General features: G+C 43.5%; 1 protein-coding gene across 2 annotated transcripts in view; it reads right to left on the reverse strand.

Moving 5' to 3' along the window:
- The window catches only part of TRAPPC9 (trafficking protein particle complex subunit 9), a 576,113-nt gene that overhangs the window by 534,248 nt on the left and 24,999 nt on the right, over positions 1-16,866 (reverse strand). For both annotated transcript variants that reach the window (XM_077271277.1, XM_077271278.1), the window contains exons 2-7: positions 15,634-16,234; positions 13,228-13,373; positions 10,153-10,281; positions 6,446-6,472; positions 4,700-4,821; positions 4,309-4,434 (exon numbers count right to left, since the gene is read on the reverse strand). In XM_077271277.1, coding sequence (XP_077127392.1) covers positions 4,309-4,434; positions 4,700-4,821; positions 6,446-6,472; positions 10,153-10,281; positions 13,228-13,373; positions 15,634-16,217 — 1,134 coding nt within the window. In that variant the 5' untranslated portion in view covers positions 16,218-16,234. The remainder of the gene's footprint in view (positions 1-4,308; positions 4,435-4,699; positions 4,822-6,445; positions 6,473-10,152; positions 10,282-13,227; positions 13,374-15,633; positions 16,235-16,866) is intronic.

Consider the following 16,866-nt stretch of genomic DNA (forward strand, 5'->3'; position numbering starts at 1 on the left):
AGTTGAAGTTTCGAACTGCACCATTTACTTCACCATATAATGTAGTGAAAAATGGAAAAAAAAAATTCCACAAAAGGAGAAAAATTAAAAAAAAAATAAAAAATGAATGTAATCCTGCCATTTTGTTTTTTGGGTTTTATTTTGTTTTTTTATGAGGTTGACTTTGTGGTATCTTAGTACTACAGGAGTCTAGGATTATGGCGAGACCAAATTTATTGGTGTTTTACTTAATATAAAATTTCTCCCCCCCCAAAAAAAATGGTTTTTTTAATTACTACAGGTAGTATATTCTGGAAGCCAGAATTTTTAATTAATTTTTTTTTCGGTTCAGAGAGCGGAGTCATGGCTATTTTTTTTTTTTTTTTTACATTTTGGGGTCCAGATGTCTTCACGAATTTTTTTTATTCTATTTTTTTGGGAGATGACGTGACAAAAATATATAGTAATTCTGTCATTACCATTTTTTTACCCTGTTTCGATGTTCACTTTGTTTTGGTATTTTATGAGTTTGGACAATTACACAAGCAGTAATTTACCAAATATATATATTTTTTTATTTTTACAGTTGTGGGAACAAGTACATTATTACTTTACATTATTTGTATGACTTTTTTATCATTTTTTTATTAACCTTGTTTATACTGTGATCTGTCATAGTATAGTAATCTTAATAATCTTTATTTTATATATACAGTATATATATATATATATATATATATATATATATATATATATATATATATATATATATATATATATATATATATTTTTTTTTTTGTATTGTTGTGTGTTCTGAAATGCAGAAATCTACACCAGCTCGGCTGACGTGGGGCCTTCGGTAGGACCCCAACTGCCATGACAACCAATCGGTACCCTCTGACTGCATTTCTCAGGGGGTCCGATGGCCGTAAGAACAGAGGCGCTTCCACGTTAAAGCCTCCTACAACATCGCTCTCACACTTGATATTACCAAGAGGTTAATATTAATATTAGCTTATTATTAGTTACAGTATTTTTATTCCTTCTCTCTGGCATCCAAGGTAGCTGAGAAGTGACAGAAAGGTAAAAAAGAAAGAACAAAAAAGTGACTGTGAATCTTTGAGACCGTTTACAGTAGGCCTCATTTCTCAAGGCTGCCTCACTGTTGCCCTTAGCAACCAATCAGAGCTCAGCTTTCATATTTTCAGAGCCTTTTCAGAAATGAAAGCTGAGCTCTGATTGGTTGCTATGGGTAACCACTACAGTCTTAGCAATAGACATATTTTGATGTATATTGGGATATGGTTTGGCTGATAACAGGGAACAATAGTCATAGCTCAGGATCATGGAACATCCCCTTGACGGACACCTCCTCCAACCATTTCCCTGACTGAAATACCAAAGTGGAGAACAGGAATTCATTAACCTCTCATCCGCCTGAGATTGCTGATAACAGAGAACAATAGATTATATTTCCAGTAATGGCTGCAGGAGTCCTGTCCTTTCAAATGTCCTGATGTGGGGGTCTCGTCACCTGAACAGGACAACGACAGGACAGCACGCTCGCTATTCTGCCATGTTCTCTGCTTGCTGTCAGTGAATGAGATCCTTCAGGTTTACATCCGGAGGCTGAAGAGCATTAGTGGCGCGTCCAGCTCACAATGCACAGCACCGACACACTGTAACAAGCACTGCAGCGAGGGCTCCAGAAGTAGAGAAGGATATATCTATAAGAGGCAGCAGCATAAAAGCTCCGCTCCATGCAGGGACGGGGCGTACAAAAATATTACCAGGGGAAACCCCTGTGCTCCCACCCAGAAATGATGAGGACTCATGCTTCAGTCATCTGACCGCTGCAGCCAATCACAAGCTGGGACAAGACGTAACAGGAGCGTGCATCTGGTAACTTCATCCTTCAGTCATGTGAACGCTGCAGCTAATCACAAGCTGGAACAAGACGTAACAGGAGCGTGCATCTGGTAACGTCACATTTCAGTCATGTGACCGCTGCAGCTAATCACAAGCTGGGACAAGACGTAACAGGAGCGTGCATCTGGTAACTTCATCCTTCAGTCATGTGAACGCTGCAGCTAATCACAAGCTGGAACAAGACGTAACAGGAGCGTGCATCTGGTAACGTCACATTTCAGTCATGTGACCGCTGCAGCTAATCACAAGCTGGGACAAGACGTAACAGGAGCGTGCATCTGGTAACTTCATCCTTCAGTCATGTGAACGCTGCAGCTAATCACAAGCTGGAACAAGACGTAACAGGAGCGTGCATCTGGTAACGTCACATTTCAGTCATGTGACCGCTGCAGCTAATCACAAGCTGGGACAAGACGTAACAGGAGCGTGCATCTGGTAACTTCATCCTTCAGTCATGTGAACGCTGCAGCTAATCACAAGCTGGAACAAGACGTAACAGGAGCGTGCATCTGGTAAAGTCACATTTCAGTCATGTGAACGCTGCAGCCAATCACAAGATGGAACAAGACGTAACAGGAGCGTGCATCTGGTAACTTCATCCTTCAGTCATCTGACTGCTGCAGCCAATCACAAGCTGGAGCAAGATGTAACAGGAGCGTGCATCTGGTAACGTCACATTTCAGTCATGTGACCACTGCAGCTAATCACAAGCTGGAACAAGACGTAACAGGAGCGTGCATCTGGTAACTTCATCCTTCAGTCATGTGAACGCTGCAGCTAATCACAAGCTGGAACAAGACGTAACAGGAGCGTGCATCTGGTAACGTCACATTTCAGTCATGTGAACGCTGCAGCCAATCACAAGATGGAACAAGACGTAACAGGAGCGTGCATCTGGTAACTTCATCCTTCAGTCATGTGAACGCTGCAGCTAATCACAAGCTGGAACAAGACGTAACAGGAGCGTGCATCTGGTAACGTCACATTTCAGTCATGTGAACGCTGCAGCCAATCACAAGGTGGAACAAGACGTAACAGGAGCGTGCATCTGGTAACTTCACCTTTCAGTCATGTGACCGCTGCAGCTAATCACAGGGCTCAGCAGTCAGGTGACTGAAAACCACGACATAATCACTCCCGGCCCTAGCCATATGGCAACTGTACCCTAATTATCGGCCATACGTACAGGAGTCCTGGGGGCCTTTATAAGTAGCCAGGGTGACGGCGCAGGGTTCCCATAGAAAGAGGGTGTTCCCTTTAACTTCACTCCCAGGCAATATTTTTTTTTTTTCATTTTGATTTTTCCTCCCCCCTCTTCTAAGACCAAGAGCCATAATTTTCATTTTCCCACTTTATTTTATTTTTTTTATGCTATGTGGTGTTAAAAAAAATTGCAAATTTGTAGGGTCAGAAAAAATGTAATTCTGGAATTTTGTTTTTTTCCTTCTCTTTACGATGTTTACCGATCGGGTTAATTCATTTTACATTTTGACAGAACGGACTTTTACGGACGCGGCTAAATCAAATATATATATTTTTTTTATTTAATTTCAGCAAATTAAAAAAGGGGCAATTCACATTTTTTATGTTTTTTTTTTTATAATTCCTCAAACTTTTTTGTTTTAATTTATACTTTATTTTTTTAGTCTCCTTAAGCCCCCGATATTTTATTGCTTGGTTCTTTATACTGAAATACGGCAGTATTGGCAATGTATAGGACAAATCACTGTCTCCTATGAAGACCACCCAGTGGCTGACCTTGGCAGGTTAGCAGCCATGTGGGCCTTCAGCTGCCATGATGACCCCTCCGCACCCCACGATCATGTCGAGATGGTGGGGGGGCAATCAGAGCTGATCCATGCGTCAGTATCAGTGATTGACAGCAGCACCTAATGATTAATGAAGCTCCACTCACTGCTAGTAGGGGCATGTGCTGGCCGGGTAACACAGATGGCATCTGCCGCACGCACATGCAGGGGGCTCCAGCACTGACCAAGGAAGAGACGTACCGATATATCCATATGTGCTAAGGGGTTAAACATGCTGCCGTCAGTCTAAACTATAGTGCTCTAAAGAGTTACAACAGCAGCAGGTGGTCATTAAAAAGCCGAACACCCGCTTCGGGGTAACCGGGACACCCATGCATGGCTTATTCTGTAGACCCCTTAATTCAGCTGCCATAAATGCACATATAGGCAGCAGTCAAGGGGTTAAGGTATGGGCACCTACATCAGAGCATAGTCCCTACATAATAATTCACGATATATAAAGCTCTGGCGCCACCTCATGGCCAACTGTTAACACTGCAGCTGCAAAAGACGACATTCACGAACAGTCAAGAAAATGTCAGAAAGTGACGGATTAAGATTCACAAGCAGAATTGTTGAGATTTGGGCTCACCTGGCGCAGATTTATGTAGACCACGTTCTGGAGAAACTCTGAAGCCTCCATGCTCCTCTTCTGTATGGCCAGGACCCGGACGGCCTTCACGCAGGTCTCCAGCTCAATCACTCCGGCCGCCTTGGACTGAACACAACACTTGGTTAAGAAGAGAGTCGCCGATAGCAGACATCTTCCCCTCCCCAACATATAGGGGCAATCCAGCGCCCCTTGTGAGAGTGTCGGGAGCGGAGAGGTGCCCAGTAGTCGGGCGCAGAGCATCTGCCGGCATGAAGGACAGCCGGCGGGCGCCATGTCTGCTCGTCTCTCCACCTCCCAATGGCCGTGAGAGGCGCTGGATAAACCTCGGACCCCCATAGTTCTAATGACACCTCCCGGCAGGGCAGCCCACCTTCCCGTAGTAGGAGATGGCCTCCTTGTACTTCTCGATGATATCGTCGGGGCTCAGGCAGTTCTTTGCGCGTCCGATCTCGGTGCTGGCGTCCATGTTTATCCCGCTGGTGGAAAGAGCGCCTGGAAATATATATATATATTATTAACGGCATGTGTCTTCATCAGTGTTATCTATTGCTCTCCGTTATCAGCCATTGCTGAGGTAAGGCTGACTGGGGGGTTCGGAGTGGAAGGAGCCCCCCTAATATAGGCTGTTACAGGCCGAGGGTTTAGTGGGGCGGTGATATGTGGGTACACGGCGGCAATAGCCGGAGGGGCCGAGAGCTGCTGCAGGATGCAGAACCCACAGCTGCGGACAATCCCTTTAAGTGTAATTCCATATACCAAGATTAGTGGTGTCTGGCATGTTAAAGGCCTCCATACACATCAGATGGCTGTCGGTTGAATCATGCTGCAGCCGATCGTTCCCATACACAGTTCGGCCACGCACTCCTATTATTTTTTTTTTTTTTTTTGTCTCCACCAATGTTTTTTTTTCCGGACAACAATGTGATCGGTAGTCAGAAATTGGACGTGTCTAGTGGGTATCTCCCCTGACAATCAGTCCGAACCCAATATCAGAGAGTGCAACTGACATTAGTCTAATGTGTATGGGGGTGCTTAAAGGGGTTGTCCACTACTTGGACAACCCCTTCTCAATCACAGTAAAATAAAGACATGCATACTCTCCTCCGGTGCCAGCGTCGCTCCAGCAGTGTCGGCACTGGCTCTCCCGTGACAACATTATGTCATGCTGTGAAGGGTTAAACTAAGATCAAAACTAAAGGGCTTCATTTGGTGCTTGTGACTCCATCTTGTTGTTTACCAGGTAAATTCTGTTATTTAATTAGGTAAAAGTTCATAGCTGTTATAAAGCCACATTGTTCCAGCCTGGACAAGATATGAGACTGAGGGTGTATTGTACTGCGAGACCTTGACGCATATGCTGTTATGTTATTTTCCTATGCCACGTAGACACGGCCATATATGTAGTTTCCGGTTTTCCTGCATTTTTATAGGTTAAGTGCTGCAAGTGTGATTTTATACTATTGGTTGAAGTATAACTTGCTAAAATCATAAAAGAGGTGACATAATAAACGGGGGTTAGAGATCTGCCTTTCATACGTCTCCGTCTGGTCATTCTCAGTTGCCGGCAACGCCCTATCGATTAATTTGGAAAACACTGGGTCAACCGTGAAGGGTCACTTCAGATCCTCCCCCAACAATGCAATCTGCGAATCAGCGCTGGCTTCCAGTTCTCTCCTACGGACCAATAAGATATCTGAAGGAAGCCAGAACTGCAGTTGATCGCTCGCTACCTCCGGATGTCAATTATGTCCAAGGAAGGGGAGAGTGAATGGCAGTAAGGAATGAGTGATGTCCCACAGAATAAGTCCCACAGAGACTGTGCAGCCATCACTCTATCCGAGGGGCCAATTTGGAGCCCAATGTTTAAGGATTTGTGAGAGATCTAATGGTTGGACCCCACCGATCAGAGTGATCACCTAACCTGCCGATAAAAAGGTGAGGACTTTTAATGTTGAGAAGAAACAAAAAACAATAATAATAGAAAAGTGTTATCATCTCAAGATCGACTGGAAAACGTAAGAAGCAGTAAATTGAGAAAGGGCTTGTATTCACAAGCTGATTCTGGGCTGCCCATACATTACACGGCAGGGGGCGCAGGATTTATTTTTTTACCCACCTGGATCTATGAGAACCTCCTGAGCTCCTGGATCCATGAAAAGCAAGAAAAGACAGATTTAGTGCCACTCCCAAAACACACCACATGGGTATAAAGATAAGATTATACACGGGTAGTTTAGAGCAGATCTCCAGTCCTGTCTCAATGTGATCTGGTCTAATAATCATTTCTGTAAAAAAATTAAATAATCAGCTTTGACCGGCCATATAACTGCTAATCTGAAAAAGCAGCGCTGCAGTGTAAAGCATGCTCCTCTTGTAGTCAACTAACACCAGCAGACGAGTGCTTGATATAATTCTTAATTAATGACAAAGGGACCTTTGTATTTTTTTTTCCATGTCCACATGCCCACTAAGGACGGTATACCCTATGGGTGCAAAAGGGGTTCATCTGTGAAGCAGCCTGAGCGGCCCCTGCCCCCTGGGTCTAGCAGCGTTTTATTTCCTTCTCTAGAGTGAAAATTCATGGACGCTCTACCGAGATTTAACCACTTCCTACAGCAACAATGTTTTTCATTTTTGCTTCTTCCTCCCCACAATGGTTTACATTTTCAGTCTACACTGGTGCATGTTTTTTTTGTAGGACAAATTATAGTCTAGAAAAACAGAAAAAAAAAATCCAAAAGGGTGAAAAAATAAAAAAATAAAAAGATTTTTTTTTTTTTTTTTTGCATGCCCTCCTTATGTCGTTCATTGTGTGGTAAAAGTGACCCGATAACGTGATTCTCCGTGTCAGTGCGATTACAGTGATACCGAACCTGTGTGGTATAGAGAGATTTATATAGTGTGTGTGTGTGTGTGTGTGTGTGTGTGTGTGTGTGTGTGTGTGTGTGTGTGTGTGTGTGTGTGTGTGTGTGTGTGTGTGTGTGTGTGTGTGTGTGTGTGTGTATATATATATATATATATATATATATATATATATATATATATATATATATATATATATTTCTTTTTTTATGAGGACCTGCGGCATTTGCAGGACGTGCTGAATATAAAATATAAGATTTTTTTAATGCTTTTTATTTTTGTGAAGGAGGTGAGATAACCTGGATACAGAAATTCTGGGGTTTTTGGGTTTTGTTTCTTTTTTCCTTCTGCCTCTAGCACTACGATCAATAAAAATTATATTTTAATAGACAACTTTTACAGAAGTACAGTGGCTCAGTGGTTAGCACACAGTGGCTCAGTGGTTAGCACACAGTGGCCCAGTGGTTAGCAGTGATCTTGCAGCACTGGGGTCCTGGGTTCAAATTCAACCAAAGACGACATCTGCAAGGAGTTTGTATGTTCTCTCAGTGTTTGCGGGGGTTTCCTTCCACACGCCATAGACAAACTGATAGGGGATCTAGATTGTGAGCCCCAATGGGGACAGTGAGAAGGAGAAGATGTATGCAAAGAGCTACATAAGAGAGTAAAATAAATTTAAAAAAAAATAAAAGTAGCAATGACAAATTACTATCTATATATATATATAGTCTTAGGCGAACTGAAGACCGCGCACACGAGGTAGATTTAAGGTGGTTTATTGAAGCCTACGCGTTTCAAGAGCTATCTTGCTCTCTTCTTCAGGGCATATAGTACAACACACAAATATGGGGTATATTTATACAAAAGGGAAGGGGAGGGGCCCCAAGGCCCTTGTATTATAATACATAAACACCTTTAAAACACATATCAATAACATATAAAAACATTACTCTTTATTATTTATAACCTAGGACATTAATAATAATTAATATATATTTTATATGTTATTGATATGTGTTTTAAAGGTGTTTATGTATTATAATACAAGGGCCTTGGGGCCCCTCCCCTTCCCTTTTGTATAAATATACCCCATATTTGTGTGTTGTACTATATGCCCTGAAGTAGAGAGCAAGATAGCTCTTGAAACGCGTAGGCTTCAATAAACCACCTTAAATCTACCTCGTGTGCGCGGTCTTCAGTTCGCCTAAGACTATTACTTCCAGCATCCTTTTGGATTCTTGTGGAGACCTGCTGCTACGATTATGCCTTCTTGGGAGTTGTGACCTAGTTTCACAACACCAATAGGTGAGCACATTCCCTACAAATGATTGTATGTGTGTTTTTTAAACAGTGTGACACATTGGGGGCGCCTTGTCTTTTTTCTTTTATCTATATATATATACACACACACACATTTTTTTTCTATTTTTTTTTTCTATTTTTTTTATTTTTAGAATGGGAGAAGGGGGTTGACTTAACCTTCTCTGGTTGTGGATTTTACATACATAAAAAAAAAACAAAAAAAACACAATTTATCTTTATATACATCTCTATTAGTGATGAGCGAATAGCATTGTTGCTCGGGTGATGGAGTATTTCGTTCTGCTCGGACATGTAGTTTTCGTCCTCTCACATGCATGATTTACAGCTGCTGGCCAGGTAGAGTACATGTGGGGGTTGCCTGTTTGTTGCAGAATCCTCACATGTATTCAGGCTGTCCAGCAGCCATAAATCATGCAGCTGAGGTGAGGAAAACTACATGTCCGAGCACTTACAAACACTCGGAGACCACCCGAGGGGGAGACCCGAGCAACAATGCTATTCGCTCATCACTAACCTCCATACTATGCCGCATTAAAGGGTTACTCCTGTCCTCACATAAGTATTGTCTGATGGAGCTGGTAAAAACAAGCACTTTTACAATTTATTGCTTGTTAAAATTTGAAGCTGTTCTTGAGATGTCTCCACTTTCCTTTTAACACTCGTTGCCTAGGAGACCGACCGCCCCTGCTGTCTAGAAGTGTTGGCCAAACATGTGAGGTGCTTACAAGCTTTTTTTTATTATTATTTTGGGCTCTTACAAGCTGCTCGGAGCTTGGCCTGGATCATTTGAGCGCGCTCTTCGCTCCTAAACCCTTCCAGCTTCAGCACTGTGATTACAAGTTAAACAGCAGCGGCGGTCGGTCTCCTGGGCAACAAGCTGTAAAGTGTTTATATCTCAAGAACGGATAAAAAATGTAATAAGCAGCAAATTACAAAAAGTTTTTTTCCCCCGAGCCCTATCCGATAACAGCCACCTATGAAGATGGGAATAAACCCGTAACACCGAGGAACAAGTCCTTTCTCCAACATGAGACGAACCTATGTCACATGTTAGAAAAGGGCTGAGGACGTGTGAACATCTCCAGGTTATCAGCCCATGATAAAGGTAAGAGAGTAACGACCAGTGTTGGTTTTAAAGGGTTTTTCCATCTTCATAGATCAGTATTGTTTGATAGCACTTGCAAAAATAAGAACTTTTGCAATTTACTGTTCAATAAAATTTGCAGCCATTATTGAGATATTATCGCTTTTACTTTTTTTTGTTTCCAGCTCGTTGCCTTGGAGACCGACCATCTCTGCTGTCTATCCTGTAGGCTCTGCACTGAAGCTGCCCAGGATTAGGAGGTAACAGTGCGTTCAGGTGATCAAAACAGCACTTACAAGCTCAACACAAAAGAGCTAGTAAACGCTGCACACGTTTGGCCACCGCAGCTAGACTGTAGCGGTGGTCGGTCTCCTAGACAACGAGATGTAAACAAAAGCAAAAGTGTTAATATCTTAAGAATGGCTGAAAATTTGAACATACAATAAATTTAAAAAGTGCTCGTATTTACAAGCTCTATCCGACAGGACACCATGAGAATAACCCTTTAAAAGCTGGAGACTGGAAAGAGCAAACTCGACGATCCTTCGTCGTACCTGGTCTGTGCCTTTTGCCGGCATCAGCAGATAGCGCCACGTTCTGCGTCCGGCGCGCGCCCACCTTTCCTCCCGTACCGGTCGGATAGTGGTGGATCACAGACGCAGAGCACAGTCCTTCCAGCGCAGCTGCAACAAAAAGTAACATATCACAATGTCCAGGGAGTATGGGGGGCACTTAGTTTCCCACGCGACATCCTCACTGTTCCCTCAGGGAACCTTTAAGAGCACTAAATCGGCCCTTACAGCACTTTGCTGAGCGCATCTGTCCTTCCTTTGACCCCCTGGAGGATCTCTCAGGATCTGGACCCCCCACCAACACCGGCTCAAAACTACTAAATCAAATCAAAACTTTTTAGAACTTTTCTCCATGTAATAAACTTCTTCGGAGTTGCAGTCTACACCTTGTATCCAAGCGCTCTGCTTGCTGTCAGCAAATGAGAATATTCTTGTTAATATCCAATAGCTGAAAATCCCTACAGACCCAATAGGTCTCACTGCTGAGGGTTTGCTACAAATGTATTCAGTCTAGACCATACTTTTTGCATCTCCAAAATCCTATCCCAAAATTCAGTAGGGGTAAAAATAATAAATATTAGCTAATACCTCCAATTTGAAATGTAGTATAGGTCTTCTGATTTACTTAGTTGCTCACCCCATGTGCAGGGCATCGCAGTAGCTTAGGCGTCCATGGTTACGACCACTAACAACTGTCACTGTACGAGTGGTCATAACCATGGATACCTAAGCTACTGCAATGTCCTGTACATGAGGCAAGCAACATAGTTAATCAGAAGAACTATACAACATTTCAAACTGGAGGTCCATTTTTGCTTCACAACATTCTAAATACAAAACTAAGATAAATGCAATGTTTTTGTATGTGTTGGTCTTGTTTTTATTGCATTGTTTTTGAGACATCTTAAGTGATAATTTATACTAGCAATAGGGGGGTTCTATTTAGGAAAAAAAAATGTAGCCATTTATAGTTAAATAATTAAAAAGATACCAATATGTGTATTTTTCTTGACTTTTACTAAATAAAAACATTTTAACTTATTTTCTAAGGCTATGTTCACACTTTGCGGGTTTTGCCGCGGATCCGCAGCGGATTTGACACTGCGGATCCGCAGCAGTTTTCCATGCAGGGTAAAGTACAATGTTACCCTATGGAAAACAAAACCCGCTGTGCACATGCTGCGGATTTCCGCGGAAAAAGCCGCGCGGCTTTTCTGCGGAAAAAAAGGAGCATGTCACTTCTTGGTGCAGAATCGCAGCGATTCTGCACCCATAGAAATGCATTGATCCGCTAACTTCCCGCATGGGGCTGTGCCCACGTTGCGGGAAGTTAAGCGGATAATGTGCCGATGGTACCCGGGGTGGAGGAGAGGAGACTCTCCTCCAGGCCCTGGGAACCATATTTTGGTGTAAAAAAAGAATTAAAATAAAAAATAATGCTATACTCACCTCTCTGCGCTGCCCGCGGCGTCCGGTCTCAGTTGCTGTGCCGAACAGGACCTGTGGTGACGTCGCGGTCACATGACCGTGATGACGCCGCGGTCACATGACCGTGACGTCATGAAGGTCCTTGTCGGCACAGCCGCTTGCAGCGCCGAGGAGATCGCGACATCAGAGGGTGAGTATAGCCAATTTTTATTATTTTTTACATTACTATTGATGCTGCATATTGCTGCATATGCAGCATCAATAGTACAGCAGTAATCCCGCAGCGGAAACCGCGGAACAAACCGCGATAAATCTGCAGGGATAACCGCAGCGGTTTTGCCCTGCAGATTTATCAATTCCGCTGCGGGATTAACCCGCAGAGGAACCCGCACCGTGTGAACGTGGCCTAAAGGTTTTCTTTATTCTTACCTTTCATATATATTTTTTATTTTTCACCAATTTATTTGAATTTACTTTTTTTTTTTTTTTTTTTTTTTTTAGTTCTAAGAAGTTATCCACTACTAGGACAACCCCTTCTCATATCTCACGCTTTGCCCCAGATAAAATAAAAAAGCCTATACTCACCTCCCGTGCTGGCGCAGTTCCCGCGGTGCTGGCACTTGTTCTCCCCGAGGCTCCCGTGCTGTTGTTGTGACACGTGACTCCAGCGTCCAATCAGCCGACTGGGCGCCAGAGTCACATGTCACAACAACCGCATGAGAGCTCTGGGACGGCGCCAGAAAAAAATTGACATAGGGTTCCCCTCTAAAATCTAACCAGCAAACGCTAGGCAGACAGCTGCGGGATGATATTAACAGCCTAGGAAGGGGCAATTCATATTGGCCCCTCGTAGACTAAAAACATCATCTCTCAGCCACCCCAGAAAAGGTCACATGTCACAACAACCGCATGAGAGCTCTGGGATGGCGCCAGAAAAAAAATTGACATAGGGTCCCCCTATAAAATCTAACCAGCAAAGGCTAGGGAGACAGCAGCAGGATGAAATTAACAGCCTAGGAAGGGGCCATGGATATTGGCCCCTCCCAGACTAAAAACATCATCATCTCTCAGCCGCCCCAGAAAAGGTCACATGTCACAACAACTGCATGAGAGCTCTGGGATGGCGCCAGCAGGGAAGGTGAACATAGGCCTTTTTTTTTTTAATTTAATGGAGGCCAAACATTTAGATCAAGAAGGGGAATGTCCAAGTAGTGGACAACCCCTTTATTATATTATTACAATAAAATATACTGCCTATTTTTTTCATTTTTTGCCTGACTACATTCCATACACAAAAAAGAAAAAAAAATTACCTTATTTTTGCTATTTGTTGGTCTTTTTTTAATAGATTTTTGGACATATTAAATAGGATTTAATTGATTTTTTTTTCTTAATATTTAGAGGAAAAAAACGTCCCTGTACTGTTAAAATATTTCAAGCAGTAGCAATGTGTGTATTTTTTCCTGGACTTTTACTAAAAAACATTTTTTTTTATTTGTATTTTATTTTACTTGTATATTTTTTTGCTTTTTTTTTTTAAAGATTGCTGTGAAAGTAATTTTTTTTTTTTGTCTCCCAGGTGCGCAGTCGTGATTGACCCCAGGACATTGGTGATAAACCATCTCTTACCTCCCAGCCACACAAAGTCGTTAACAGCTCGTAGCAGCTCCACAGCCATGTGATAATGGACCAGGGCGTCCTGCAGCATCCCGGCCTGCAGGCTTAAATCGCCCACGTGTTTCCGCATGCGGCCCTGACAGCGCTTCTTGTAATGCCTGTGGATGATCGAAGAACGAGACGGTCACTAATAAGATATGGTACGCAAGAGTCTGCAGAAACGAGGGTGTAATAGATAGATTTTTACAATTCCATCGAGTTCTAATAGTGAATACCGAACCAAGGCTAGCACTCTATTAAACTCTATGTGACCCCTTGCATGGAACAAGTAATTAAAGTGGATTATCTGATGGATCGTAGCCCGAGAGAGGTGTTTTTGGAATCCGACTGATTTATGGCCGATAAAGAAAACCTATGATTGAACTGAAAAGCAAGCAGATTACCTTAAAATCCTTTTCCCCCTTATAGAAATTATGAATTGAGGTTTTTATGAACGGCATAGCTATGACACATATGAAAGTCATATTTTCAAAGTGGTGACAAACTTAGTGCATTGTCTTACGTCACTGGGCTGTTGAGACAGCACCTTTCAAGTCAGTAACGCTCCAGATGGATGATGCTATCCATGCCATGTTTCCTATCTATATAAAAAAGGTAAAATCCCGATAGGAATTATGACAGTAATATCTCCCGCCTGGGACCTCCAGGAGCGAACATATCGAGGAAATTGGAAATCCCATAATTTGTTAGAGACTGAGCACCATGGCATGAGCCGCCGTGTTACGAGTCACCAGAAGGGAGGTATGTGTGTGTGTAACTTGTGTTAATAAAAACAAAATGCCAAATTATAATCTTTGTCAGTCCTGGGAGATACGGTTTACTTTAGATCTGTCCATCAACCCCCCAAAAACGAAGAGTTCCCTTTTATAAAAGCCAGAGGCAACCCGACGACATCAGCTTTAGTACAATTCTTCTGTTTATCCTTTTTATTTGATGTAATTTCATATATCGTATTGTTTTGTCCGTTTTGTATATTTTTTTATAAACACTGCTTACTTTTGTGGAGTAAATAAATAAAATGGCTGTTTCTATTGCTCTATAAACCACATCCCTGAAGCAATACGCTACCTGTAACGGGTGTCCAACAGTCACGGATAGACGATTGGCGGTGGCCCTTGATTTACCCTGTTGGTTGTTTGACAAATTAGTGGCAGTGGAGGGATCTGCGTGATCTCTCTGTTATCCTTGACAATGCGATGTGGAGCGATATACTTTTATCTATAAGTCACAAAAGGAACAGCTTGTTCCCATTCCCTTCTTAGGCTGTGTGCGCACATTGAGTATTTGCTTGCAGAAATTTCTGCATCTCAAGGCAGGAAAAACGCTGCGGAAAAAACATGCAAGTTTTTGCCACATTTTTGGTGCGTTTTTATACAGCACTGAATGCTTTTTTGAGCTAAATAGAGATATTTAAAAAAAGTTTTGTGATGTAATTTATTGGTTCATCCCCACCTTTTTCATGCTGACACAGTAGTAGGGCTTGGTGTCAGCAGCTGTCATTGACACCTAGCTGCAGGCTAAGTAATGAAAAGGTGTCAGCCCCTCATTACTAAGCCGATAAGAAAACCCAAACCCACAGTCATCAGCCTTTGTAGGAGCATTAACAGAAGGAACATACATGGGCTGTAACCAGTTTTTGGCCCATTTCCACAAAGAAAAAAAAAACGCTGCGAAAAATACACCAAAAAGGCACTGTGTACACATAGCCCTAATCGGACGTGTGACAGTGCACAGCTGCTTTTATAATTCTGCTTGCTGGCCGTTTTCAATGGCAACAAGCAGAATAGTGAGTGCAGCTCTGGGGTGTAATACAGGATGTAACTCAGGATCAGTAATGTAATGTATGTACACAGTGACTGCACCAGCAGAATAGTGAGTGCAGCTCTGGAGTATAATACAGGATGTAACTCAGGATCAGTAATGTAATGTATGTACACAGTGACTGAACCAGCAGAATAGTGAGTGCAGCTCTGGGGTATAATACAGGATGTAACTCAGGATCAGTAATGTAATGTATGTACTCAGTGACTGCACCAGCAGAATAGTGAGTGCAGCTCTGGAGTATAATACAGGATGTAACTCAGGATCAGTAATGTAATGTATGTACACAGTGACTGCACCAGCAGAATAGTGAGTGCAGCTCTGGGGTATAATACAGGATGTAACTCAGGATCAGTAATGTAATGTATGTACACAGTGACTGCACCAGCAGAATAGTGGGTGCAGCTCTGGAGTATAATACAGGACATGTAATTTATGTACTCAGTGACTGCAGCTGCCTAGCAGAATATTTAGGGGATGGCGTCACTGAGAACCCACAATGCAGGGTATCTTGGATTATATTGGAGTGAGACCTACCTGCTGTCAGGATCCAGCCCCACAAAATCTTTCTTCTCATAGGGCACGTAGAGCAGAGGGATTTTCTCCCCGGACTTCTCGCTCGTCCGGTCCAGCCTTTTACTTTCCAACACAATGAACAAGGACTGGACAAAATCCTCCACCCATTTCTCCAGGGATTCGCAGTCTTCGTAGCTGGGGTAAACGGCTACATCAGTCCGGGACTGGTCCTGCAGCTCTTCCTTCAGCCCAAACACAAAGAGTCGGGAGTCGTACAGGGTGGAGCTGTAGACTTCCTTGTTCTGCTCGTATTTGCGCAGAATGGGGGACAGCTCGTTCAGGAGGCCGCACTCTGCCACACAGATGAGGCCCACCACCTTCCGATGGGTCTGGAAATCTCCCCAGTCGTTGTTCTCCACCGGATATTGATGGCGGTAGCGGATGTACAGGGCGCGCTGGGAGTTGCTGACATTCACCTGAGACACTGAGGAGATGCGTTTGTAGATCTTGAAGAAATTGTCACTTTTCAAGACGCCCACAAACTGGACCACCACAAGGAGGGTCTGGTGGTCCTCGGCACATTGCATGTAGTCTGGGACGCTCATTCTGCCACCTGAAGATCCTGGGAAGATGAAAAGCAAGACATGATGGAAACTGAAAGACCCGGAACATGTCGCCTGATGAAAGGGAATATCTACAAAGGTGCGAGCAAGATCTGTGGATGCTCCGCGGAGGAGGGAGAAGGAAGCCAAGGACCAGCACAGCGGTTATACGAACAAGTATGTAAGTAATGACCGAAGGAGGGGAAGGATGGATGGATGGATGGATGGATGGATGGAAGGAAGGAAGGAAGGAAGGAAAAGGAGCGAGGGGAGGAGGGATGGATGGATGGATGGATGGAAGGAAGGAACGAACGAACGAACGAAGGAAGGGAAAGGGGCGAGGGGAGGAGGGACGGAAGGGAAAGGGGCGAGGGGAGGAGGGACGGAAGGGAAAGGGGCGAGGGGAGGAGGGACGGAAGGGAAAGGGGCGAGGGGAGGAGGGACGGAAGGATGGAAGGAAGGAAGGAAGGAAGGAAGGAAGGAAGGAAGGAAGGAAGGAAGGAAGGAAGGAAGGAAGGAAGGAAGGAAGGAAGGAAAAGGAGCGAGGGGAGGAGGGACGGAAGGGAAAGGGGCGAGGGGAGGAGGGATGGATGGATGGATGGATGGATGGAAGGAACAAACGAACGAACGAACGAAGGGAAAGGGGCGAGGG

This window comes from Ranitomeya variabilis, chromosome 6 (genome assembly GCF_051348905.1).
Source record: "Ranitomeya variabilis isolate aRanVar5 chromosome 6, aRanVar5.hap1, whole genome shotgun sequence".
Taxonomy (NCBI): Eukaryota; Metazoa; Chordata; class Amphibia; order Anura; family Dendrobatidae; genus Ranitomeya; species Ranitomeya variabilis.